At 42.4% G+C, this 27,877-nt stretch overlaps 1 protein-coding gene across 8 annotated transcripts in view; it reads left to right on the top strand.

The window, feature by feature from the left end:
• The window catches only part of CELF4 (CUGBP Elav-like family member 4), a 1,309,605-nt gene that overhangs the window by 1,117,419 nt on the left and 164,309 nt on the right, over positions 1–27,877 (top strand). For 6 of the 8 annotated variants that reach the window (XM_085628957.1, XM_085629010.1, XM_085628985.1 and 3 more), the window contains exons 8-9: positions 1,304–1,453; positions 17,091–17,153. In XM_085628957.1, the coding sequence (XP_085485083.1) occupies positions 1,304–1,453; positions 17,091–17,153 (213 nt within the window). Of the gene's footprint in view, positions 1–1,303; positions 1,454–17,090; positions 17,157–27,877 lie in introns of all 8 variants that reach the window. The other 2 variants (XM_085628994.1, XM_085628976.1) reach the window with 1 other exon arrangement.

Below are 27,877 nucleotides of genomic sequence, written 5' to 3'. Positions count from 1 at the left end.
GTCTCCGATTAGAATACCGCAGAACCAAATAAGAACACACTGACTGCATGCTTTTAGGTTTATTAATTAATATAGTATGGAAATATATTACATTACACAAACAAAGAGGAATTTAAATTCCAACAGCAGAGACTGTGTAAGACGTTACAGGGATATTGCATACATTTTCTATCTAATGGAGGAATATTGAAACTACAAAGATTTTAATGATCATATCCTGAATTGGCTTAGAAAACATTACAGAAATAAAAAGAACTGAACTCTAAGTAGCAGACCCTGACAAGGAAGGTATAATGGAAATTAGCAGGAAAGTAAAATATCTGTAAATTGCACCATCTAGAAAGTTATCATGGATAAAGAAAGCAAAACCAACATCTAAGTGGTGTAAACCATATATGAGGGCGTTACACAAGGCATAACTGAAATCTTGACAGCTAAGACTGTCTGCAAAGGTATTGTTGTGCTAAAGCTGAACCGAACTGAATTCTTAGCCGATGCTCCCTGCAGGAACAAAGCAGAACCAAAAACTGCATTAGAACATTGGAATGTTGAGCGCTCCTTTAAAGACAATGGAGTGCTCCAGGCTTCTAATGGGAGGTAGAATCCTGTAGAGCAACATTCCAATATTTTTTAAATTTCACAGCTGTTGCTGTGAACAAAGGCCTCTCGGAGCCCGAGGGATTTCAACCCCCTCGGGCTCCGAGAGGCCTTTGTTTTGACAAATTATAACATTCTGCCCTCTAGGGGCGGAATGTTCTAATAGCCTTAGACCTCTCCGTAGTGGGCTCTACTAGCCATTAAAGGCCTGTTACCTTGTTAAAGTTCATGTCGGAGTGGGCCTTAAATGGCAGGTAGAGCCTGCTACGTCAGGCTATAAGCCTATAGTAGCAGAAGGAAGCGGTGATGTTACTACTGAGCCAAAACAGAAACGACTGGCTACAGAGATAACACAGAAACAACACAGATATGCTGAGAGTTGGGTGACATTGAAAGAAATTTCTCACTTTTCTAGCTGTCTACCTTTTTAGACATCAGGGCCCTCATTTCGAGTGTGCTAGTTTTGCGTGCCTTGCAATTTTCCCCAGGTGAAGTTCGGCAGGTTTCACCTGCTGAATCTTACCAGGGAAAATACCTGGTAAGTATCACATGCAGATTTTAGTGCACCAAGAACCAAAACTTGTAATAGGCCGTACTTATCCCACCTTTTACATTTCGATCTTACATTATTTTTAAGGAGTAACAATGGTTTACGTTATCACTACAGATTGTGGAGTAGTACAACTTTTCTTTTTCCTTCTTTCAGGTGGGAGTACGCCTCCTGGCATCACTGCACCAGCTGTGCCTAGCATTCAATCTCCAATTGGGGTAAATGGCTTCACCGGCCTACCGCCACCAGCTAACGGGCAACCCACAGCCGAAGCTGTGTTTGCAAATGGCATTCACCCATACCCAGGTAACTCACCCAATGTGGCCCATGCATAGTGTTGTGTTAGACTTAAACCTACAGTTGTAGCGGATCTGCCATCTGACAGGGCGCATAAGAGTACTCAAGGGTCCTAAGTGTCAAGTATTATTGCCAAATGTTGGTACCCTTAAAGGAGCTGAACTATAGTATAATTCCTTACGAACCCCTGCAATGAAAGAGTGAATGAAAAAACTTTCATGGTGAAAGATTAAAAAAAGAAAGACAAAAGGGTGACAATTAGGAAACGATGAAGACTAAGAAATTAAAAAAGAAGAAATGGGAGACGTGGGAAGGAAAGAAGTATTGGAGCCAGATTGAAAAAAAGAAAGTAAGGATTTATTATAGAAAGAAAGAAATAGAAAGAAAGAAAAAATTATCAAGAATTGGAAAAGTACAAAGAGATGAAGACAAATGGGTGGAAGGACAAAGACAATCAATGGAAAAAAAATAAACAAAAGAAAGAGATCAAAAAATGAAAGCACAAAAGATGCAATTGTTTAATTGAAGAAAAACCCAAGATGCATAGATAGGAGAAAAACAAGAAAGAGAGAGAAACTGAGTGAGAAAGGGAGAATGCTTGGCTGAAGGCTGTAAGTTACACACTCATGATCAGTTTTACCAGCCATTAGACTTGCACACGGTTCTGCTCAGTTCGAAATAAATCAAATGTTTTGTAGTTTGTAGATGGATAGTACTCACCCAGGGCTCTCTTCTATGCATGGCATCTCAGTGTAGTGCCCTACATCTCCATTAGTGTCTCTTGTAAGCATCAGGACGAATTTGTGATCACTTAGGGAGGACTTGATCAGTCACATTGAGCCCCAGATTCATTAAGGGATTGCATTGCCCTCGTGTCATACAGGGTGTCCAAGGGCAACGTAATCCCTAAATCCGAATTACTAAGTAAAACAAGGCCACCTTGCATGGGCCTCCGTTGCTTGGTAAATCTGGAGTAATGCAAGACAGTGCAAGTCGCCGCCTTGAGTTAGTCTGCCCTGGGTAGGCGTTCAATGGGTGGAGAATGAGTGTTTCACGCATCCACCCATGGATTTTGGTGCATTCCCAGATTTCCAAAACACTGGTAAACTTGTGAATGCGTCAAAATGCTACCCCTTCCAGGGGAGGCTCAACAAAGAGAAATCCCTTCTTTCCCCTTGTTGTTTCCTCTTTCTGCAGCACACAAAGAAGGAACGCTTCACAAAGGATTATTTTTGTGCAGGTAGGTGTCCCTGCCTGCACAAAACAATCCTGCCTGTACTGTAGGCACCCTTGCTCTGTGGTGCAAGGATACCTTTGTTGGCGCTAGGCAGCAGATAGTGCATCAGCCCAGGCAGAGAGGAGGAATGCACCATATCTTAATAGATATAGTGCATTCCTGCCCTCTCCCTTTCAAGGTGTCTTGCTGCATTGAGTCACATAAAAGAATGATACATTTGGGCCTCAATATCTACATTTCTGTTCGATTCATGGCCACAGATATCCAGAGGACGTAAAAAGAGGGCCGACAAACAGTTATATCTAATCTTCTGTGTAGTTCTGTTTCTGTGGGCCTGTTTAGGGGCTGGTTTATATTATGTGTGGCTTCCTGTCTTTTTTCCCCACCCTCCTGGTGTGATGTGAAATTGAATATTGTGCATGACCCTGTGTGAGTGGACTTGTAGTTAGGCCAATAGCTCTGAGGCTGAACAAAGAGAATTCCCCCCTCCTGGTGGGGAGTCCCTTGTTCCTATAAATGTGATCTATCACCAGCAGGAACCTTTGTTACATTATATGAGTCCTGCATAATTCCTGTGCCTGAGGGGCACTTTCAGATAATAACCTTATCCCATCCTCGTCGCCAATGTTGTATTTTGAAGCTGACCTTCAGTTTCAGGAATCATGCATCACATAGCCTGGAGTTGCTGAAACAGAAATCTTTTCAACAGAACATCATAAAGTAATAACATATTTGCTAAGCATCAATTGAATAATTATAATATTGCAAAGAAGTTCCCTCTAAATGGCAAGTGATACATAAATGTGACTTTTATTGGCAAAATTTTGGACGATCCTCAAGAACATGTCTGATCTTCCTTGTTAAACACAGTCATTGAAATACAAACTAGGCTTGATTTTCATTATCAGGTGAAGTGATTTAAATATCGTTCAGAGTTCCCATGCACCCAGGAGCATTTTCAGTATCTTAAGGAAATAAATGATAACCATGATGAAGCAACTTAGCATTAATATGACTTGAATAACCTATGAGAGTATGAGACCCTTCCGCTCTCCTTTACTTCCTCACCAATCCAGCAAACTAGTAAAACAGTGAAGGTATCTCTGTCCCATTATTCCTTTTCGTAACCAGCCAACGATGCATGCTGCCCGGATCCAATAACCTTCTCATATTAAAACCTCTGATAAAATATCGGTCCTAATTTCTCAACCTTTTTCATGTACATGGGGTGGACAGGCAGAGGCATTTCCATCAAGACTACATATTCTGTACCAGTGCTTCTCGCCCTGCATAACCTGGTTGACTAATATTGAGTGGGGCGAACATTTGAGGCGAGAGGGAATTGGTCACATCACAGTGCTTTATATTGGCCAGTACTGTTTGGTACTGAGTACCCACACTTTTTTGCTTTGGGAGGGAGAGTACCGGCACTTCTCAAGAGAAATGTCATACTGTTTAATCAGAGAGTACCGGCACTTCTCAGAAACAAGCAGGTTCTCTGGCACAGAGTACCTGCACTTCTATTTTTCCATTTCAAGCACTGGTCACACCAAATCTTAGACCCTAAATTTTGATTTGTTCTCCATCCAGACAGAGGCATGACGACACCGCCACCTCTGACCCATTCAGTGGCGGATGGTGGGGGCTATTCCATCTACAAGCTTCCCGCCCCAGCGCGCATCATGTCTGTCTGCCAGCCAATCCGTGAGCCTCACTAAAGGGAGCTGAGCTGGTAACTCGTACCACCCAAAATGCTGAACCCGCTATTAGACATCTGTGATCTATTTCATTAGCATTTGCAAGCATTATTCCTGTCATTTGTTCTAATCAGCCATGTTCCATAAAGCACGCGCCAGAGGAGAGGGGAGAGAGAGCGCGCGCGGGCCCATCTCGCGTCTATAAATGCGGAATGTGAGCAGCTTTTAATGAGCGGAATTCTTCAAAACTCACTCTTTTGCGGTAATGAATAGAGGTCATTAAGTCCGTTCTTGGAAGTTCTTCTAATAAAAGCATTTGTCCTCCGAAATGGGGGAGTTATCAAAATGAAAAATCCATCAAGCCTTTCCCTGCTGCTCGTTCTCGTGGCTGGCGGTTGCCAAGGCAGACGGGGGCTCGCGCAACAGTGCCCTCTTCATTTTAATTGCAAGGTTGATGCTTCATAATGTATGAGCAAACAATGGCACTTGGTATGTGTGCTCCTTTTTAGGTCTCGCCTGACCCAGCGCATGCGCTGGTCTGGCGAGACTTTTTGAGAGGGCTCCAAAAAGTGCTACCAGGCCAGCCTAGAGCTACAGTGCGTGTGCGCCGGCGCGCGCGCCGCGCTTTTCCGCGATTACTTTCACGGCCGCTTTGATGTTTGATCGCGATCACTTTCGTGGCCGCACAGCCGCTTGGCATAGCCAATAGGTCTTGCTTTTGGGACCTTATAAGTATTTAGTTATGCAACTGTTGCATGGCTAAACAATTATAAGGTCCCAAAGGCGAGACCTATTGGCTATGCCAATGCTTGTTATGGAAGTGTTAGGTCCTGGGAGCTTTTGTGTACCTGGTCTGGGTGTTTCGGATTATGAGTATTGTGTGTGTCTTTGAGTTTGTATGTGATTGTGTCTCTCTATGCATGTCTTTGTGTGTGTGAGTGAGTTTGTGTTAATGTCTATTTGTGTGGTGTAGAAAAACTAAATCAAAAAAACTTACTAGCTGTGTGTTTGTCTGTGCTTGTCATGTCGGGGAGTGCGTCTGTGCGTGTCTGTGTGTTTGTCTGCGTTTGTCACTTCACGGAGTTTGTCTGTGCGTTTCTGTGTGTTTGTCTGCGCTTGGCACTTCCGAGAGTCTGTCTATGCGTTCTGTGTGTTTGTCTGCGCTTGTCACTTCGGGGAGTCTGTCTGTGCTTGTCTGTGTGTTTGCGTCTTGGCTTTCAGGGGCGTAACACAGCCCCCCGCATCACCCGCGGTGCGGGGGGGCACCCAAGCTGCAGTGGCCCCCCTCAGCACAGTACTTAAACCTGAGCGCTCCGTATTAAATCCGGAGTGGGGGCCCCTCTGTGTACATTGCAGGGGGGGGGCCCTTAAACGTTCCTTACGCCACTGTTGGCTTTATGTATGTGTTTCTTTTTTTGCATATTTCTCGATCCTACAATTAGCGAATCGATTCGGATTTGCGACTGTCACGCTTTGCAAAAACATTTCCAGAGGAAAGGGCAGACACTAGAGCAAGTGTCTGATCCCAAGGCAGTGGTAAGGCGACACACAAGCATGGAACATGTGTGTAATCGACCAGAAAAAAACACAGAAGACGGTGCATTATCCGCGTCTCTAAACGCAATTGCAATCATGACAGCATCACATTGTGAAAAAAATTGCGAATGGAAAGCAGTTTGTGAAGTTCACAAAGGAGAAAAAGAAAGTCAGAGAAGGAAGATGTGAAGCAAAGGCCAGGCAAAGCATGGGCCCCGCGTACAGGGGTTTGGGCCCCTAAGGCAGGTTGGGCTCAGGGCGGAAGGCCCTGTGCAGTAGGCGTCCACCCAGGGTTGGCCTCAGTCCTTGTGTAGCAGGGGTTGAGAAGAAGGTACATTTTTAAAAAAAACATAAAAAGTTACTGGAAAACCCCATTGAAAAAATAAATTATGGGTCTGGCTCAAATGCACAAAACTACATAAATTTGCCAGTTATGGTGTGCAACTCACTCCATAACTCAGGTCTCCGGCCATGCGCAAAAGAACCATTGGCAAACGGGATTGGAAAAAATGTAACCAAGCAAGAGATTAACATGGCAGGCAACGTGTGTTATGGTATATGGCTATTTTACATACTACAAATGTATGTAGAGTACTACATACAACGTTCTCCAGATTGGCTATTGTGAAAAGGCAGTAAAATAGTATCTCCCCTTGAGAAACCTTTGTGTCCCACCAGGTAAATCTCAACAAACCGTCTCAACTCAGTCACCCTTTGAGTATATTTCAAAACTTGATATCTATTCGCAAAACAAGTAGCACAGCGACACAAAGCTTTAACGACGTGATCGCAAACACTATGCCAGTTCATAGATAATTCCCATATATTATATGTCAACAATTGTCTAATAACAATATTTCACCTAAAAAAGTTTTTAAATCGTTTGCATTACAAAGATTCAAGCAATATCTCATAAGACAGCGCACCAATACGGGGCAAAATCAAAACCAAAATGGTAAAAAAAAAAGAGAAAATAATAAAAAGGGAGAAGGAAAACAGGACCACCAAGATATGTCTATTAAACTGATGTGTATCCGCTCTAATCATTGAATAAGATTCCTGATTGGTTAAGGGGATTATCATCTTCGTATCACAATATTAAGCAGATTCTGCATACAAGGGAGCCGGAGATACAGATACACATTGCACAACATTCAGTGGTATAAAAACTGGTGTAAGATGCTCTAGATTTTGTGGAAATGGCTATTGCAGAGGTCCAGGATTGCACATCTTTTAATTTGTAAAGAAAAGCATCAAACTTCTCTGAGCTTAGCTGTGGCTCATTTTTTTTTTAATTGGCTGTTTATCTGTGAAAGCCAAACAGAATGATGACATTCTAAATGCAATCATGACACTTTGATGGATTTGACATTTTATGAGCATCACCTCATGACCTTACTCTCGATGTAATTAGAAGTTACATAAACAATGTTATGGGTGAGTTACGTATCACATTAGCATTAACATTATCACTGAGACAATTATGACTATGGCATTGTTTTTAGGTTTAGTATGAATTATTTAATTAAGTATTTCTAGTTGTTGTTACCCATTTCTATGCATATTTCAACAGGTCATAAGCATTGCATTTGATGTATGAGTTATTGTTTGGATAACTGCTGTGAAAAATTATGGTGTGTGGAGCCAACCCTAACTTCAGTGGTTTTTCAGTTTAATTAGTAACCATGACCGGACTTTACTGTGGTTTATTTAAAGTGAATTTCAGAACCTTTCAATCAAAGCTAACCATACCTTTACTTAAACTGTGTTCTTTCAGGTAATCCCTTTTGTTTGATAATCTATTTCATCCAATGTCTATGAATGCTTATCTTTCTGTGCTGTGCACATCCTCTGGCCCTGTGCAGCAGGATGTGGCCACTGAGCTGGGCCTGTGGCCAGCCTTGCACCCAACGCACACCAGCGGTCAACCTTATATGCATGAACCCTGGGCGGAGCTGGCATAGTAGCACTCCGTGGAATTTCACGGAGTTACTAGAAAACTCCCCCCACAGGCCCACACCGCCCCAGCTAACAACCCGCCCCCCCACCCTCCTGCAAAACCCCGCACCCCTCCCGCTAACCTCCCCATACTCCCTCCCTCCCGCGTAGTAGACTAGTACCTGCAGTACTGAGCGAAGTAAGAGATTTACTGTTCTCCTCCAGTCCCACAGTGTCCTGACTCCTGCCTGCTCTGCTCCTACTCGCTCCACTCGCCTACCACTGCTGGGTTGCTCCGGTTCAATTCGCACTGCAGTTCTTTCTGGAATTGAACCGAGGCAGCGGGAGGCGAGTGGAGCGAGCCACAGCAGTAGGAGCAGCTCAGGCAGGAGTCAGGACACCGTGGGACTGGAGGAGAACGGTAAGCCTCTTACTCCGCTCCGATGCGATTGCGGAGTTTTGAAAAACTGCGTTCTCCAAAAGGAGTACAGAGTTTTAAAAATCCACTAACTTCGCTTAATGCATTCTCCCTGCGCCTAACTCCTGCGGCCAACCTGCACATGACCGTGACCTAGCCTGGTCGGGCTGTCCACATGGCCTAGCGTTCTTGACAGGTCCTGGGTTAACGTCCTGCAGGCAACCAACCCCCCCACTGCATGTTGCTTTTGGCTGAACCCACAATGTTATACAATCCCTGCTCCAAAATGTCCTTCACTCCAGACCTTTGCCCCGTTGGTTTTTAAACATTATCCTTTTTGGTGTGTCCAGAGAGGATAATCCACAGATGCGGATGTAATAAGGCCAACTAAGGTGTTGTGTCCGTCATATGAGCTGATATCTATTAGGCTAGTGGATGAATAACGATAAAAAAATGACAAACCCAAGTTAAGGGTTGAATGAAATAATCGGTGGGCAAATTTCCCTCTCTACCGTTGGACAATTATATGTCAAAAATGAGTATTTTCTCTGATTCTGGATGCCTCCATAAGATCCAGCCAGATAACATCATGCCAATCCCTCTTCCTTGCTTTTATAGTCCACCTTTAGTGTGACCTAGCAGGTCTGATCGAAGATGGGATACATGATTTGATCAATTGAATGAGAAGGGATTTAGCTTTTCAAACGCTACCAAAATGCCACAAACTATTCTTTTTTATGTTTGTTTTTACTGGCAGGATTATAAATATATGTTGGAAAAGTTCCCATAATTGAGTGAACAGAGAACAGTAAATATCAGCAATAGGGATATTGCACCGAGGCAGATCGACAAAAGGTACAGCAGCCGAACAGAAGGTATCGTATTTCTTAGTCAGTGATTCCTTATTGGCTAAGACTCTAGGCCGCGTGATCATCCTGCGATTATTACCTATTTGAGGCTCAACTACACTAGGTCCACCGTTTTCCAAGCAAACCGAAGTGAGAGTGGAACTCATACGAAGGTGCATCGCATCGTGATCGCTATTTGTTCTGGGGATCAAAACAAAGTTGATTGTTTTTTCCCATAATATTGTATCCAATAGTTCAATCCTACTTTTATAATGCCCCTATACGAACGTATGCAATCTGCCTATGTCAGATTTAGACCACTTATTGCAGCCACATATGCTGTGAGTAAGTGACAATTTAGAAAGTTGTACCGCCCCAACTGCTCCAGATATAGACAAGGCAGAGTCGAGAGATGATATGCCCCTTGCTTCATCTTCAGCTTTAGTTACTAGGTGCATATATTTTAATGGTTCAAAGGTGATATTAAAGTCACCTCCAATCAAAAGGGAAGGCTTTGGGTTTGAATTAGACCAATGTTGATCCAGGATAGCGAGGGTCTGTGACTCCTAATGACGTGATCACGACCAGTTGTAAACCAAATATATATTTAACATTAGTCCATTTGCTGCTAAAATACTCAATCCTAAAATATCTAGGCAGTCTATAACTACATTTTAATATCACAATTCAAGGATATCTTTATAATTAGTCCTCCAGAGGACTGCCCAGCAGCAGCTGGACAGGCACTGATAATATAATGTAATGTAATGTAATCGAACACTTGTAAAGCGCAACTGTCACTCGGAGGAGCATCATGGCGCTATGCGGATCCCTGGGTTGAAAACAAAACTGGATAGCTGCAGGAGAGAAAGAGGAGTTAGATAAGTGTTCTGCATAAGGCGTCAGAGGCTAAAAAGATCCAAGTTTTTAGGGCCTTCCGTAAGAGCGTTTCAGACTGGATCTGACGGAGCTGGTTAGGGAGTTGGGTCCACGCTTTGGAACCTATCACTGCGAGCAATTTTCCTCCTTTTGAGACATATCTAAACGCTGGTGGTTTTAACAGGTTTACATAAGAGAATCTAAGACTCCGGAAAGGTATACAACGCTTAAATCTAGCCCGGAGGTAGTGTGGTCCTGAGGAGTGAAATATTCTGAAGGGGATTATCAGAATCTTACACACAACTCTTTTTATATATATATATTATATATATATATATCATATAACTTATTTTATAAGTTTTAAAACCAGTTCTATAAACCAATTCAATCAAGCAAGTTTCCTGAAACATAAAAAAATCATAATTGTCAGCAAACTCGAGCCACTCTGGATCTCCCAGTCTATGCCACAAGCCTGCCACGTTCCAAGACAGAAACACCAGGGAGTGTGTACCACTCAATTCTTTTAAGCAAAAACACCCAAACCAGCTGCTCTTTCAATATCTAATAAAGGAGCAGTTGGCACCGTCTCTGGGTAACGATCGTTGATTATGCACGATGTAGGACTAGGTGGCTGAGAGGGGAGTCAATGTATTTTTTAAAGTTTGGGCCCCGGGACATAGTCTCGGGGAGATACTCCTTGTCCCAAGGCGATAAATTTACATGGGTCACCAATCAATCAATCGATCAATCAATCAGGGAATTTTGAAGTGCGCCACTCACCTGGGAGGGTCTCAAGGAACTACGGAGGAGGGGGGAAGCAGCTCCGGTCAGTCGAAGAGCCAGGTCTTGAGGGTCTTCCCAAATGACCAAAGGCCCAAAAAAAGAGAAGGGGTTCAGTTTAAATTGAATCTTAAGGGAGTTAGGAGGAATAGTGCGTGCATCACAGGATACAAGCCCGGCTAACTAATTTTGAATCTCCTAGGGTCAGCTTGATCATGTGGTGTATTTCCCAATTGCTAGGTATACATTGAGCCCCTATAAGACAGATACTTTAAGACATGATTCAACATATCACATTATTTTTTAGAGAGTTGCTGTCTTCTCTCATAAACACTCTCAGCCTAGTGACATTAACCATGTAAGCAGTCCCCCGTGTGATGTTCCATCCTCTACCCCCAATGACATTTGAACAGAAGCCAAAGATATAATCAGTCTTGGCCTACATATCCGATAACCTCAGTCCAATACTTTTCCCGTTCAATAGATTTGCCCTTCGGGCGTGGGCTAATATGGGCAGGGTATCAATCTTATGGTAAATGGAATTGCTCAATGTATGAACAGAGAACCCAATACTACTCTTCTGTCTTTGGGCGGGTAAGAGTAACCCAAGAGAATCAATTTTTCGTTCGGGTGGGGGGCAGGGAGGATCATGATCTTGCTGTGCCTATCTAATAACCCATTTAAAGTGGGTTGTGGATGAATAAACTTTATACTCATCATGACTTCCTGTGTCCTTGAGAATAACTCCTGGACCAAATTTTTGAGTTCTTCCATATCACGCGCTAATGAGTCAAACCCGGAGTTCAAGAAAACAGAGTTGGGTAGAATCTCTATGTGCTGCTCTGGGTTTTCTACTGTGCTAAGGTGGTTCTGATCATCTGAAGTAAGTATCACGTGTTTGAACAGGTAATAGTTGGTTCACGATGCTTACAGGGAGTAGAGAGCAATAAGTGATCTTCACAGGATTTTCCACTGGAAGTGGTGAACTTTTGAGGACTAACGCCCCCCGTGGCCAGAGGAGCACCAGTAACTATGGCGCTAGATGCACTTTTCTGAGAGCTGTAGGAACCGGTTATTTTAATTGGACATTTAGCTTTTTTGGAAAGATTACTATCTTGGCCAAGTAATAGCTCAAGCTCTTCAATTAGATCATTAATCTATCTCGTTGAGGGTACAATTTTCTGATGTATGGCTTGGGGCCTTGGGCGTTCTGCTTGCTCCCAGTAGCGGCTCAGTTGCTTTACGCGTGCCCCTTTTATACATGTTTTAACAAGAAATTAATTTATATTGAACCAATAAATTATGTAATAATTAAGGGCGTACTACAAATGAAGATGAAAAGAGGGACACATTAATCATGAGCTTATATTTTACCCTATCAAGCAGCCAAAGTCACTCAGTGAAGCCCCAGAATAAATACAGTTACAGTAATATAATATAATCTAAAAGTCTTGAATCAAAAAGTTACCTTTAGGGCAGGATCATATGGGGTGTCCCAGGCTCTTTCAGGCGATGACAGGCAAAGATGGGGCTGCCACTGGCCTGGGCTTTGCTCGGGCGCATCTCACGCTGGCGGAGTACAATAGTACTTTTACAGCACGGGTGTGAGGCTCCTCCTCCCTCAGGCAGTATGGAACAGATGTATCCTATGACCTCGAGTCCGTCTTAACAACAAAAGAGGCCCACACTGCGGGAGTCCAACAGCGTTCTTATAACATGGGTGCGGAGGTTAACAGCAAAAAGCATATTATATTAAATTATATTATATTATTTACATCATTTCAGGCCAGGTCATGCCATGCCATGTTATGCTGTGTTACATTACATAACGTTATGTCACGTTACCCTAGAAGTGGTAGTGCCTGTTTGTTCTAGTGAGAGTGGGTGGAAATGTGTTTGGGCCTTGAATGGGAAAGGATACTCGTTCACTGACATACGAATACAACAGACTAGAAAAAGGAAGCATTTGGTGGAACTCCAATTATTTTGGATAGAGAGGGTGAAATGTTTCTTGTCGAGTGTAGTCTTCTTGCATATTCCAGAAGGTGAAAATTTTGGAAAACTCTGACAGGAATATTTCATCCAGTGGAAGTGATTGTCAATGAGTCTACTCATGGTAACTAGAGAGGGCTTCTGTACAGTTTAAAAACATGAATTGACAGGAGTTTCTGGCAAGACTAGAATGTCCAGAAATTCACCAGAAATGACAATTAACAGTGTTAGACCTTGGAAAAATGCTCCTTGTGCGTGTGTGAATTTGAGGGTACCTGCCTTGCACAAGCCTGTAAAGAATGCGAAATTGAAATCCTCAATTACCACCTTAGTACATTTTGTTCAGAACTGAGGTGGGATGGAGCACGGCCAGAATCAACGATTCACTCCCTATCCCTACATTTGAATCCAGACATTGTGAGCTGAAGGCCCCGCAAGGTGAAAATAAATGTGGGATCTGAATTACTGGGCCCTTTTCCCACATGTCAGTCTTAGTTGTGAAGTCTTAAAATCTCCACCTGCTCTGAGCAGTTTTTGCACCCATGAAAGCCTAGCCTGCTATTCTTGCACCTGTTAAATGCGAGAACACTAGGACTCATGTAGGACCTGGGAACTTGCGAGGAGCATGTCAGCCCAACTGCAATCATTGGTAATTTCGTTGACATAGAGACATAGAGACCAACGGTAATCATTGGGGAATTCGTTGACGTAGAGACCATCTGCAATCATTGGTGAATTTGTTGATGTAGAGACCATCTGCAATCATTGGAGAATTCGTTGATGTAGATACCATCTGCAATCATTGTGAATTTGTTGACATAGAGACAAACTCCAATCATTGGTGAACTCGTTGACATAGAGACCAACTCCAATCATTGGTGAACTCATTGACGTAGAGACCAACTGCTAATATTGGGAATTTGTTCGCGTAAAGACCAACTGCAACCATTGGTGAATTTGTTGCCATCGAGACCAAGTGCAATCCTTGGTGAAGTTGTTGACACAGAGACCAACTCCAATCCTTGGTGAGTTTATTGACGTAGAGACCAACAGCAATCATTGGTGAACTTGTTGACATAGAGAGCAACTCCAATCGTTGCTGAATTAGTTGACGTATAGAGGTGACAAGAGAAGACAAATAGAAGCTCCTTGACTATCTCAAACTCAACTTTGAACGCTACGTCGGACTAGTCCCTGGGTGCTCATGGTCAAATTGGTGTGTATGTAAATTGATCTCAGGGTTGTTTATTATGGTAATTCTGGTTGTCCGAATGGATTCGGTGCTCAGGATTGCACTATGGACCCAATAACTAGACAGTGGAACTCCCAATGCTTGCTGTATGAACAACGCAGTAATACGTCAAATAATGCATTCGCCCCAGAGCGTGAAGGTGTTATTCAGTTGGATGTACTCACCTTTCTGATAATTCCCTTTAAAGACAAATCAACGCTTCAACTGGTGTCCAGGCATGAAGGCAAGCGATCCGAGCTACCGATGACACTTGCTGCCAAATCAGTGCAACTCCTTTGTTATTGCATTCATTGTTGTCTCTGAATACCTAATTAATTACAACAGTTAATGCTGGTGCTGTTAATCAGGGCATCAGCTGTCCTAATCAATCTTAATAATAGGGAATCCGTAGTATGGCATCCATGAATTTTAATCTACATAAATTTTCTGATGCCTCTCTCAAGCTCACTCTATGAAATGATATAATTACGGATATAGATTACGTGTGCCCGGGGTGATATAAATTGGATTTGGCAAGGTGAATTGAGATTCCTTTCCCTTTATAGCTCCCACTGACCTTGCAAATGTTGCAGCCTAGAACAAGGGCCGGCCCATCCGCTCTAGCCTCCCGCCTGCGGCCGGCATCCAAATGTTTGGTGCGGAAGCCTTACCGTGGGCCACAAAACCTTCCTTCCACCCTTAGGGTAACTGTCTCATGACCACACCAAGTCCGGTATTTCATATTTAAATTCCAACACAACGTGTCTGGAAAACACGAAGGAATGAATGAATTAATTTAAGTAATTAAAAAAAAAAGTTTATTAATAAAAAGTTTGCGCAATGAATGATGCTTGCGTCCAAAAATACTTTCATAGCAATAATGGCCCCCTTCCACAAGCAATAGTTTGTTCATCCGCTGCAGTTGCTAAGTTTGCAACATAAAAAATCTAAGGGTGTTTTTTGTAAACAACTCGGGGGTGTAGATTTACAATTTTTGATGTAGACATTGTCACAGGCGCAAAACTTTGCATGCGTGCCAAAAATGACATAAATGACGTTTTTACTACAGAATTTTCCATAGAATATCTTTGGGATGGACAATTCTCCAACTAATGATCTTATTTGGAGTGCCATGACAATCTTAAAATTTAGAATTGTGAATAGATTACAAATAGCACTGCCACCCAGGGTTTTGCAAATGCCAATCCTTACTATATTATCTGGGAGAATGTGCACAGCCAAAACACTGTGCAAAGTGTAGTGCAGTCTGGTAATACTGGTTGGGAAGACTTGCTCCATATATTCTCGATTATGCAATGGGCATAAAAATCAGGTGGTAAATCTTCATCAGGTAAAACCATTACTGTGAGGTCACAGTATTTGCCCAGGGCAGTGTTTGAGCCAGGTGGACCCCCTGCCCACCTCTACTTCCAGCTCATGCAGGCCCTGAATGTCATCGCCTTGTCCCTCTTCCATCATGGCCTAGCTATAAACCCTGGGCGGTTATCAATCCAACATTGGCTTCAAAGCTGAACAAGAAGCAGTCTGCCAGCTGCATATGGCAACATTCATTTAAAATAAATTCTACAAACAAGCAGAAGGTCACAGACATCTATTTTAAAGGAGTCATTGAATAACAGAAGCTTCAGATGTGTACATGGCACAAGCTGATGTTTGCATTCAATCCACAGCATCCGATAGACTTGTGAAGGCTGCTATGAGAAAGCCACGCGATTTACTACATTCAACTAATAGATTAGGACGGTTTACAATCAATTCACAGACCAACACAGTCAATACTTGCATTTCACCACCAGTAGACCACAAATGTTTGCGCTTATTCACAAGATGATGACGTATGTATCTACCTAACCAATGGAGGGTGCAAAAGCAGGTGGTAGCAAAGTTTTAAACTTTGCCTCCCACTTCGGCAAAGTCGCCAAGCTTCAGCTTCAATCAGTGTGTAAAGCGGTTGATGTCTTCAAAAAAATGTGTGCACAATAATTTTCTCACAAACCTCCCTTGCAAGTAAATTCTCTCACCAAGGTGTTTCACCATCTTCCAAATTGTTTAAAGTTTATTTTTTTTGTATACAAATTCAATGTTTTCCATAAAATAATCACCAGTTGCTACACACACTCAATAACCGCTAGATCAATTTGTGCACTTTGGCACTAATGTTGTGCGACCTACTGTAGCTCCATGAAGGTGGCTTAGTGGGAATCTCTAAAACAACTTGATTATGTAGGTGGGCACACAATTTATGTGATATGGACATGGTTTCTTCCAGTGCTTAATTTGTTTTTTTAAAAATATGCAAATGTAAGACCCAAAGTTTGTCCTAGAATCCTCCTGCCAGCACTGGTGAGTGCTGGAGTTTCCACATAACAAAGATGTCTAGTCTTGATTCCACCGCACCTCTTTTTCTTACACCACACTTCACTTTCTGTCTCTTTGTCACTCTCTTGCAGGGTCTTTGTCATCCCTGCGATCTCTCATTGTCATTGTTTTCCCATCTTTTTTCCTTCCTCTTTCTCCCTTTTGCGCACCTTTCTCTGTTGCTCTACGTCAAAGTTTGATTCTGAAAAATAAGTCCCGGTCTCCATAAATGCTGTGCCCTCTTCTGACACCCTCTGGCACAAATGATGCACTACATATAACAAACCACTTTTTTACTGTCATTTTGGTGGATACAAGAAGCACAGAGGGGGGGGCTTCCTGTTCCTTTTATGTCACTTCCGGGTAAGCCACAATAAGAAATGTGAACAGATTTTTGAAAGTAAGTCATTGATATCTGTTGTGTCATCAATGTTCATAGTATGTGGATTTCCCACCCAGGAGATGCCCATTTTGACAACAGAACATGGGCTTCTATTGGAATTCTCTGCGGCATATTATCAAGCCCATTATCGCCGCTTTAGCAGCAGTTTTCTGCCACTAAAGCAGCGATAATTTTAACGCCTTTTCTTGATAATATGCCCCAAAGAAAGGAACAGCCTTCTTATGAGGAAGCATTCTCTTCTCATCAGAGCACACAGAGGCTAGCCCGTGGTTCACCAGTGTGTCTATCTCTCTCTTGTCTCCATACAGCACAGAGCCCGACTGCGGCGGACCCCTTACAGCAAGCCTATGCCGGAGTGCAGCAGTACGCAGGTCGTTAGTATTAACACTTTCTCCTTATACCACTTTACCCATGCCTCCATATGCCTGCTCAGAAACCATTCATCGCTCACACCACATTCCTTCACTTCATCATTTTTAGAATTTTGGGGCGGTGCAGTGAGAGCCAATAGGGCGAAAGATACAAAAATATTTTCTATTGATAGGCCATACTTCATCCAACTAACAACAATTATTATGTATTATTAGGTATTATAATAGTGAATTAGCTTTTAGGGCCACTGCACAACTGGTGTTTGAAAAAAAGTACAGTAGTACAGTAAAAAAGTGGCAACCAAAATACATAAAAAAGATATGAATTTAATGCGGCAACAATTAAAGCAAAATATTTCAAAATAGAAAAATTATCTGATGGAAAATGAACAAGGGACTACATAAGCGATGCTCCATAAAGCCATAATAATATTTTTTATGCTAAATCAATTTTAACAAACATATTATTAAGACATAAACAAGAATTCTAAAAGTACATGTTTAATAAAAAGAAAAAGAAAGTACAAGTAGAATATTAATAATGGCAAATATTTATTACACTTCATAAAATTAACTATGTAAACATTAAAAGGTGCACATTGAGCGATGGGATGGAGATCGACACTGATGGGATGTGTGAGTAAAGGTAAGGGAGTGAAGTGGGGTAACGCAAGCAAACAGGGTAAAAAATATGAAAAATAGAGAAGGGAAGCTCTGAGTGGGTAATGAAGAGTTAGAATGGGGAGTGTTCTGAGTGCTCTTCTTAAAGTAAGGGAAAGTTAGGTAAAAAGAGCCATTCTGTATGGTAAAGGTGTTCTTTATTGTGGGTGCCATTTATTTATTTGTTTATTTAATTAAAGTTTTAATCACGCATGGCTATTTTTGTGTTTTGGTAATCAGTTTTATGATTACTGCATTATTTATTTTCACATAGATCCTTTAAAAACAGGCTTTACTTTTACTAAAGAGTTCTGTTCAGGGTTAATGACTTTTGAGAGAGAATTACGAAGCATTGACAAAACCCATAGGTCTGGCTTGCATTTTGACTCAACTAAAAACGATGTCTTTCTACGCAGTACATTTTTAAGACAATTTTAGGTGTGGTGATTCACAGTTCTTTTGGGATGATAAAATTATTATTTAGTAAGGATTCTACAGCAAGCAGAGAATAGTATGAGATGAGAGGAATGTAATCCTTTGAGCAGAGCCAAAGTCCACTCTATGCATAGTGTGAAGAATTGTTAATAATGGGTTGTGCTGACCTCTGCTCTGTGAAGCCAGGTTTGAAACATCCCTCTTGAGTGACAGGCTAAAGCAACTGTCTATTCGTACTAAATAAAACCTTACATTATACATAACGGGGCTCCTCATTCAAAATTTGTTAGAACAAATTTGAAAGTAAATAATACGGTCATTATGCGAGCAGTAGAACTTTTCCCAAGATGGCTGCACAAATGATACCTAATTAGGAACCACACAAAAAGAGCAGGGCTTCTGACTGATAGAATTAAACCACGCCTCCCAAGCGTACACGCACAAGTGCTTCCAAATTTGATACACATCGTAGACCCAATGTTACTCTCAAAATCTAATGAGAGGGCCATGCATTCGCACTGCTGCAGTGCAATATTTAAACCTCAATTTTGCATCAACTGACGAATGCAAACTATGGCATTTGCACCAACGGAAAAAGTGCAATGTTGCTCCAATCAATTGGTGTAAATATTTTTTGTTTCTTGGGAAATCAAAATCTAGGAAAAATGGTAGTGCAAAAGTATTCTTCTTGGGTGCATTGGCTATTTAATGTGGGCCTAAGTGTACATAAATGCCATCATATACAAAAATGCCATTAGTCTAGTGTAGGTATTTGGAGTGTGGGTGGGTAGGTGTTCGCGGTAGTAGGTCCCAGGACACGCCTCCCTTCTTCTTACTGCAATTATTATCGGCAGCAGACCTGGGCTGGGCGTGGGCCACTACCTGTTGCAAGAAGGCGGCCCCGGGTCCTCCTCACCTCTCCAGACTCCTCTGGTTGTCATCTAGTAATTGAGCGCCTACAAACCGTGATAGGTGAACATGGGTTGTGTAAGAGACACGTTGCTCTAACCTAATCCAATGACATGCAGCAACATAGAGAGGCGGCTTTTCCACTCTTTTGTGTATATCTATTTAAGAGAAGAATTCCACCCATATATAGGTTGGAAGAACTTAGAATGTGTAGATGAATACCCTTCAGTATGTTTAGCATACTTTCATGAATATAGATATATGCATTTATTCAGAAAAAGGTATTTAGAGGATCAGGGATGGTAAGACAGACTGCATATAGGAAGCGGGAGATAGAAAGACGGTCCAAGGAGATGTCGCCGGCTTCAGAGACTCTTGTAATGTGCGCTGTAAACATCAGATGGCTGCAGCGCAAACTTCAATATACAAATATTTTTCAATTGATAAAGGGCCCAGCATGCGGCTAATTTGAAAGGCGAACTGGCACAAAATGTTCCTTTCTGCCTTGCTAGCTTTCATTTCCCTCTTGTGTGTCACCATAAGACCTATGTAGATGGAACCAGATGTGCGAGTGGGCGGGGTGGAGGTGGGACAGGTTGGCTGAAGGTTAAAGGTCAACGAAAAAATCTCAGGCGCTACGCACTTCCACTGAGGAAAGACACTGCAGGCTAGAAGGCCCACCGACATCCCTTGACAAGTGTCGGGATGTGTTTTGTACCAAACCCCAAACTTCCCTTGCAAAAGGGTAAAAGATATTGCAGATGGCCTAAGAGTGTCTGGTAAAATGGACAACATTGACTGAAAGCAATTCAATAAAAACCCCACCGGTGTAAAAGGGGGCGTATAGGTACTGGAAATACTTCTGCCATTTTTAGATGGGGAGTCAGAAATCCCAACCTTTTGTTTATAGAAGCATCATTTGGAATCTGTGATTTGTGATTGGAGATCTGTGAGTATTGTTGGTAATCCACTCTTGTGACGTGCGTTTGCCGGCATTCACAATCATTGCGAATGGCTTTTATCGCTCATTTTGCACCCCTAACCATAGCAGTTAGTAAGGGTGCAAATAGGGAGACAAATATTTTTAAACAGCCATATATGTTTGGCTATAGATTTCACTAAATTGAAAATTATTTTTCATGTGTAGTAAAAGGATATGACAAGTTAAGGTGCCTTTGTACCACAACCGTAACTCAAAATCCAACATTGCTCCCTTTTTAGGTTTCATATCAAAGGAGGAACAAGGGCACCCAAAGGAATTAGACAGGGACCTTGGGTAGATACGTATTGCAGGAAACAGTGGTCCCTGAAACCAAACGATAGAGCAAAAAATGAATATAGTCAAAATTGGAACTATATTATAGCCAATGTCCGGCCGGGCATGGCAACTTTAATAAGTAGAAATTCTTGACAGTAAACAAGGAAATGTAAGTAGAAATTCGGTGGGACACAAGCCTGTATCCTCTGACTTACATACCAAGTAGACAGAAAATGACAAAACACAATCAGGCAATTACAGTGATGTTTCTTTGAGAAATAATGAATAGCGAAACATCTGATATTCAGATTGCCACCTTCACACTATATTACATACAGCAATATTTAAGGTGTAGGGTGGGCAACAGAGTCGACGGCGTTTCGATCCTTATGAGAAAGATACAGGATCATCATCAGGACTAATTTAGTTAAATTGCCCTTATTTTGAATGCCTGAGTAAACATTGGACATAAGGCAAACGTACAACCAACATAAATATGGAAAAAACAATGAAAATAATAAAGGGGAGGGAAGGGAAAAATGGAAAATAATAATCAATCAATTTGTAATTACGTAAAAACATTACATTTCGCATCAACAAGGTACTGTGTCAGATCAAGTACTCGTTCAAGTGTGCATTGTTATGCAGTAGTGACATCGCAAGTTGTTGTTATATGGCAACTAATGTCTAAACAGAAATACGGAAATAGACGATTTTAAAGGTTACGTTAAAAAAGACATTATGACAACCGTGGTATACTAGTCACTACATGCGCGGTACGATGTGGACCCGTGAGGCGCACGAGGACGTTAAGTGAAGAAGCGTGTGGAATCCGAAGGGTCAGAGGAGGGGTGGCGGGGAACGAGGGTGAAGAGGGGGTAAGTGGATGGGGGATTACCTCATGTTGCCATGGAGGCAACGGAAAAGATGCCGATTCACGAAAAGGTAACGTTGAGTTAAGGTTTACGGTAGGACAATGCCTGTGAAATAAATGAAAACCATAAGAAGGGCGAAGTATAGTAGTGAGAGCGTTGGGCGTGCCGTGAATGAAGGGCTTACCTACGCACAATTCTTCCGGGAGGAAGGACACGGATAGGTCTAAATGAAAGAAAGTGAAAGAAATAAATAAGGGTCCAAGTGTGAGGAGCGGGACATCTGGATCGTGAGTGCGAGGTGGAAGGGCTTACCTCAATCAACTTGCAGAAATGGGTTCCGTGGCCATGCAGTGTGTACGGACGATGCCGGATCAACTGTGGGGGCAGATAGGTGAAGCTACCTAATGTAGCTGTCTCAGGTCATGTGGGTGATCACATGGTGTAGCAGGTCATGTGGGCGGTCACATGGTGTATCATGTGACCAGGGAGCAGCGCCGTGCGAATGTAAAGGCAAATGACGGCGGAACCAAGGCGCCATGTTGGAAGGGTAATTAAATAAGGAGGAAAGTGGCCAGTGGATAACGGGACGAGTGGAAAGGAAGAGGAAATCAGTGAGAAAGTGAATAGTAAACGCAAATCGTATATTATAAAGAATTTACAGTATGTACATACATATAAATGAAACAAGTGATCGATGTGGTACAATAACCATCAGACATCCAGTGATGGGTAACGATTGCCGTTAGTCACGGAGTCTGGTGTAGAACCCACGGGGTTGTGACCTGGAGTAGGTATTAGTCATTGTTCAGAAATTTTGTGAAAATGAATCCAAAAAAGTTCATAGTAAAGAGGTCCAGTCCTCAAGGCGATTCAGCCCACTGTGTATGCTTCCTGTTTTGAGAATCCATTTCAATTCCTCTTTGTTTAGCAGTTGGGCGAGATCGGCGCCCCTGGGTGGGATCTTCACTACAGAGATTACTGTCCAGCGTATTTCATTCTCAGAGTGGCCCTTGGCCTCAAAATGTTCAACCAATGGAGCGTTCGGAGTTTTGCATCTTAATCTGCTTCTGTGTTGGCAGATTCGTACCCGAATTTTTTGTGTGGTCTGACCTATGTAGATCATATCGCAGGGACATAAGATAGCATAAATCACATTACAGGTGTTACAATTACTGAATTGTGTGAGTGGTTTACGTATATTACCATATACAAATTCCTTGCAGTCATTGGTAAAACCACATACTGAGCAATTGCCACATTTATTATGACCAGTCAAAGAGGGTAACGACCAATGGTCATGAAGGGTACCAGTGTTTGTGGTGCTGGGGAGAGCTGCTCTGACCAAGTGGTCCTTGATGTTTTTGTTTTTCTTAAAGGCAAAGAGAGGTTTCTCTAGGTTCAGTATTCCAGCATTGACTACACTCCAATGTTTTAGAATGCTTTTCCGTAGTTTGTGTGAGGAGAGGGAAAAAGTTGTAACGCATACTATGCGATTCTCTGATTTCTTGTTTTTGGGTTCCAAGAGAGTGTCCCTGGGACAGTACCAGGCTCTTTTGAGGGAGTTTCGGATCAGTCTTTTGGGATAGCCTCTGGAGGTCAGTTTGTTGCTTAGTACTTTGGCTTCCCTGAAATAATCTTCCTTAAGAGTGCAATTGCGTCTGATGCGGAGATACTGAGAATAGGGAAGAGAGTCTCTAAGGGCTCTGGGATGATTGCTGCTGTATTTCAACAGAGTATTGCGCTCAGTTGGTTTTCTGAACAGGCTAGTCACCAGAATCCCGTCTCTGTGAATTATATTAAGGTCAAGAAAAGGAATGGAAACTTTGTTATGTGTGAGTGTAAATTTCAAACCACCACAGTTGTTGTTCAACCAATGGAGGAAATTTTCAAGCATAGCCTGGGTGTCATGCCAAATAAGGAAAATATCGTCTATGTATCGTTTCCAGTGTGACAGGGCAGAGAAAAAAGGATTAAGTGGGACCAGTATACAGTTCGTCTCCAGAGCATTCATGTAAAGGATCGCCAGATTCGGGGCAAAAACTGCCCCCATCGATGTACCTTTAGTCTGCTGATAGTAATGCCCGTCAAACAAAAAGAAATTCCTGGTCAGGCAGATCTCAAGAAGTTGTAAAATAAAAATCGTTGGAACTGCGTGTGGTCTGATGCGTGTCTCTAAAGTTTCTTCAATAACGAGCAAAGCCTCTCGTTGGGGGATGTTAGTGTAAAGAGACTCCACATCAAGAGTGCAGAGTGTATCTGTAGAGGGATCAAAACTCTGGTTTTCTACCAATGTAATCATCTGCATGCTGTCTCTGACATAATATGGTGTAGATGGGACGAACTCCTTTATGAAAAAATCTACATACAAGCCTAATGGCTCTAGAATGGAGCCGCAACCGGAGACGATAGGGCGTCCAGGGGGGTGTTCAGTGTCCTTGTGGATTTTAGGTAAGGTGTAAATAACTGGTATCCGAGGGGCCTTAGCATTCAAAAACTGGTATTCGAGTTTAGAAAGGAACCCTTCGTCTAGGCCAGATTTGGTGGTTTGCTGGATCATTTGTTTGAGTTCATTAGTGGGGTTAGTGGGTAGTCTACAGTAGTGATCTGTATTCCCTAGCTGTCTTAATATTTCGTTTTTATAGGTAATGGTGTCCTGGAGTACTATCCCTCCCCCTTTATCAGCAGGTTTGATGACTATCGTGTTGTTATTCTTAAGAGTCTGAAGTGCTGATTTTTCTGCCAATGAGATATTGTAAGGTATGTAGTGGTGTTCTTTGGCCAGTTGTGTCAGGTCATTTAACACCAATTTTTCAAAGGTGGAAATCTCCGGTGGGACCATATTGGCCGACGGGGAGAAAGTGGAAGGAGGCCTCAAAGGAGTATTGGGTGCCTTTGGTAAAAAAGGATTTAGCAGGAAATAGCTGTGTAATCTCAGTTTACGAAAAAATCTCAAGACTTCTGTTTGTAGGTCGAGAAAATTAGTTTTTGTGATGGGTACGAATGACAAACCCTTGCTAAGTATGGATAATTCTGAGTCATCCAAGTGGTGTTCAGTGAGATTGAATATAGGGAGTGAGAGATTGGTGAGGGAGGAGGTGGTGTCCGTGTGCTCAGATTGGTCTACCAGCGGTAGTAATTGCGTCGGGTTTGCCGTTCGCCTGGTTGGTTTTGCCAATGGGCACGTTTCAGACCCCCTCTCCTTGGTGGCTCGTGCTGGCCACGTCCTAAAAAAGAGGTTGAAGGTTGTGGATTAACTGGTGTTCTATTTGCACTACTAGTCCCTTCGCCTGGGTCTGAGCTATCAGAGGATTCTACAGAAGTGTCAGAGAATCCAACTAAAGTTTGTCCTCTGTTGAAACGTCCCCAGGGGCGGTTGTTGCGTTGGTTATTATAGGATCGATTAACGTAGAAATCTTTGGTGAGATAGGGATAAGTACGTTCAGTAGAATAGCTCTTAATATCTTTCTTTACTTTGGTAGATTTCTTATTCTGTTCTATTCTATAGAATTCTTCCACTGTTTTTCGAACTTGTTCCAACAGCTGCTTACTGTCAGGAATCGTGTCGTTGCTTGTTATTTGTCGTTCAATATCTGTTATCTCTTCAAGTAGTTTTTTAAGTTCCTCTGTGGCTATGTCGATACCTAGGACCATCCAGTGCCTAGAGCACGTTGTGCTAATGTAGCTAAAATTTGTGATATATTTGGGAATGTCGGTGAAAATTCCAGGTATGTTCCTGACTTGGAGGCCTGCGGGGATAATATCAGCTTTTAAATACTCAGTGAGCATTCGTATCATAAGTTGTAGCCTGACTGTTTTCTTTTTCGTTTTCTCTAATTGTTCTGGTAATGTGGAGCCTGTTTCTTGAGGAGCATTGGCGGAGTCAGAAAAGAGGGAAGGACCTTCTAAAATCTTTTTAATGTATTCATCGGTGTATAAAGGTGCGTGATCTGACATGACACGAAGTGATGCGAGGGAAAAAGGGGAGACAGTTAAGGATATGGTAGTCAGTAGGGAAGGAAAGTGACCCACTATCTAAACAAGAAGGGGAATAGGACCATAAGCCCTTGCAATCCAGCGATTGCGCTTACTATATCAAAGGAGGAACAAGGGCACCCAAAGGAATTAGACAGGGACCTTGGGTAGATACGTATTGCAGGAAACAGTGGTCCCTGAAACCAAACGATAGAGCAAAAAATGAATATAGTCAAAATTGGAACTATATTATAGCCAATGTCCGGCCGGGCATGGCAACTTTAATAAGTAGAAATTCTTGACAGTAAACAAGGAAATGTAAGTAGAAATTCGGTGGGACACAAGCCTGTATCCTCTGACTTACATACCAAGTAGACAGAAAATGACAAAACACAATCAGGCAATTACAGTGATGTTTCTTTGAGAAATAATGAATAGCGAAACATCTGATATTCAGATTGCCACCTTCACACTATATTACATACAGCAATATTTAAGGTGTAGGGTGGGCAACAGAGTCGACGGCGTTTCGATCCTTATGAGAAAGATACAGGATCATCATCAGGACTAATTTAGTTAAATTGCCCTTATTTTGAATGCCTGAGTAAACATTGGACATAAGGCAAACGTACAACCAACATAAATATGGAAAAAACAATGAAAATAATAAAGGGGAGGGAAGGGAAAAATGGAAAATAATAATCAATCAATTTGTAATTACGTAAAAACATTACATTTCGCATCAACAAGGTACTGTGTCAGATCAAGTACTCGTTCAAGTGTGCATTGTTATGCAGTAGTGACATCGCAAGTTGTTGTTATATGGCAACTAATGTCTAAACAGAAATACGGAAATAGACGATTTTAAAGGTTACGTTAAAAAAGACATTATGACAACCGTGGTATACTAGTCACTACATGCGCGGTACGATGTGGACCCGTGAGGCGCACGAGGACGTTAAGTGAAGAAGCGTGTGGAATCCGAAGGGTCAGAGGAGGGGTGGCGGGGAACGAGGGTGAAGAGGGGGTAAGTGGATGGGGGATTACCTCATGTTGCCATGGAGGCAACGGAAAAGATGCCGATTCACGAAAAGGTAACGTTGAGTTAAGGTTTACGGTAGGACAATGCCTGTGAAATAAATGAAAACCATAAGAAGGGCGAAGTATAGTAGTGAGAGCGTTGGGCGTGCCGTGAATGAAGGGCTTACCTACGCACAATTCTTCCGGGAGGAAGGACACGGATAGGTCTAAATGAAAGAAAGTGAAAGAAATAAATAAGGGTCCAAGTGTGAGGAGCGGGACATCTGGATCGTGAGTGCGAGGTGGAAGGGCTTACCTCAATCAACTTGCAGAAATGGGTTCCGTGGCCATGCAGTGTGTACGGACGATGCCGGATCAACTGTGGGGGCAGATAGGTGAAGCTACCTAATGTAGCTGTCTCAGGTCATGTGGGTGATCACATGGTGTAGCAGGTCATGTGGGCGGTCACATGGTGTATCATGTGACCAGGGAGCAGCGCCGTGCGAATGTAAAGGCAAATGACGGCGGAACCAAGGCGCCATGTTGGAAGGGTAATTAAATAAGGAGGAAAGTGGCCAGTGGATAACGGGACGAGTGGAAAGGAAGAGGAAATCAGTGAGAAAGTGAATAGTAAACGCAAATCGTATATTATAAAGAATTTACAGTATGTACATACATATAAATGAAACAAGTGATCGATGTGGTACAATAACCATCAGACATCCAGTGATGGGTAACGATTGCCGTTAGTCACGGAGTCTGGTGTAGAACCCACGGGGTTGTGACCTGGAGTAGGTATTAGTCATTGTTCAGAAATTTTGTGAAAATGAATCCAAAAAAGTTCATAGTAAAGAGGTCCAGTCCTCAAGGCGATTCAGCCCACTGTGTATGCTTCCTGTTTTGAGAATCCATTTCAATTCCTCTTTGTTTAGCAGTTGGGCGAGATCGGCGCCCCTGGGTGGGATCTTCACTACAGAGATTACTGTCCAGCGTATTTCATTCTCAGAGTGGCCCTTGGCCTCAAAATGTTCAACCAATGGAGCGTTCGGAGTTTTGCATCTTAATCTGCTTCTGTGTTGGCAGATTCGTACCCGAATTTTTTGTGTGGTCTGACCTATGTAGATCATATCGCAGGGACATAAGATAGCATAAATCACATTACAGGTGTTACAATTACTGAATTGTGTGAGTGGTTTACGTATATTACCATATACAAATTCCTTGCAGTCATTGGTAAAACCACATACTGAGCAATTGCCACATTTATTATGACCAGTCAAAGAGGGTAACGACCAATGGTCATGAAGGGTACCAGTGTTTGTGGTGCTGGGGAGAGCTGCTCTGACCAAGTGGTCCTTGATGTTTTTGTTTTTCTTAAAGGCAAAGAGAGGTTTCTCTAGGTTCAGTATTCCAGCATTGACTACACTCCAATGTTTTAGAATGCTTTTCCGTAGTTTGTGTGAGGAGAGGGAAAAAGTTGTAACGCATACTATGCGATTCTCTGATTTCTTGTTTTTGGGTTCCAAGAGAGTGTCCCTGGGACAGTACCAGGCTCTTTTGAGGGAGTTTCGGATCAGTCTTTTGGGATAGCCTCT

Source organism: Triturus cristatus, chromosome 2_1 (genome assembly GCF_964204655.1).
Source record: "Triturus cristatus chromosome 2_1, aTriCri1.1, whole genome shotgun sequence".
Taxonomy (NCBI): Eukaryota; Metazoa; Chordata; class Amphibia; order Caudata; family Salamandridae; genus Triturus; species Triturus cristatus.
This window is presented reverse-complemented; position numbering and strand designations above follow the sequence as displayed.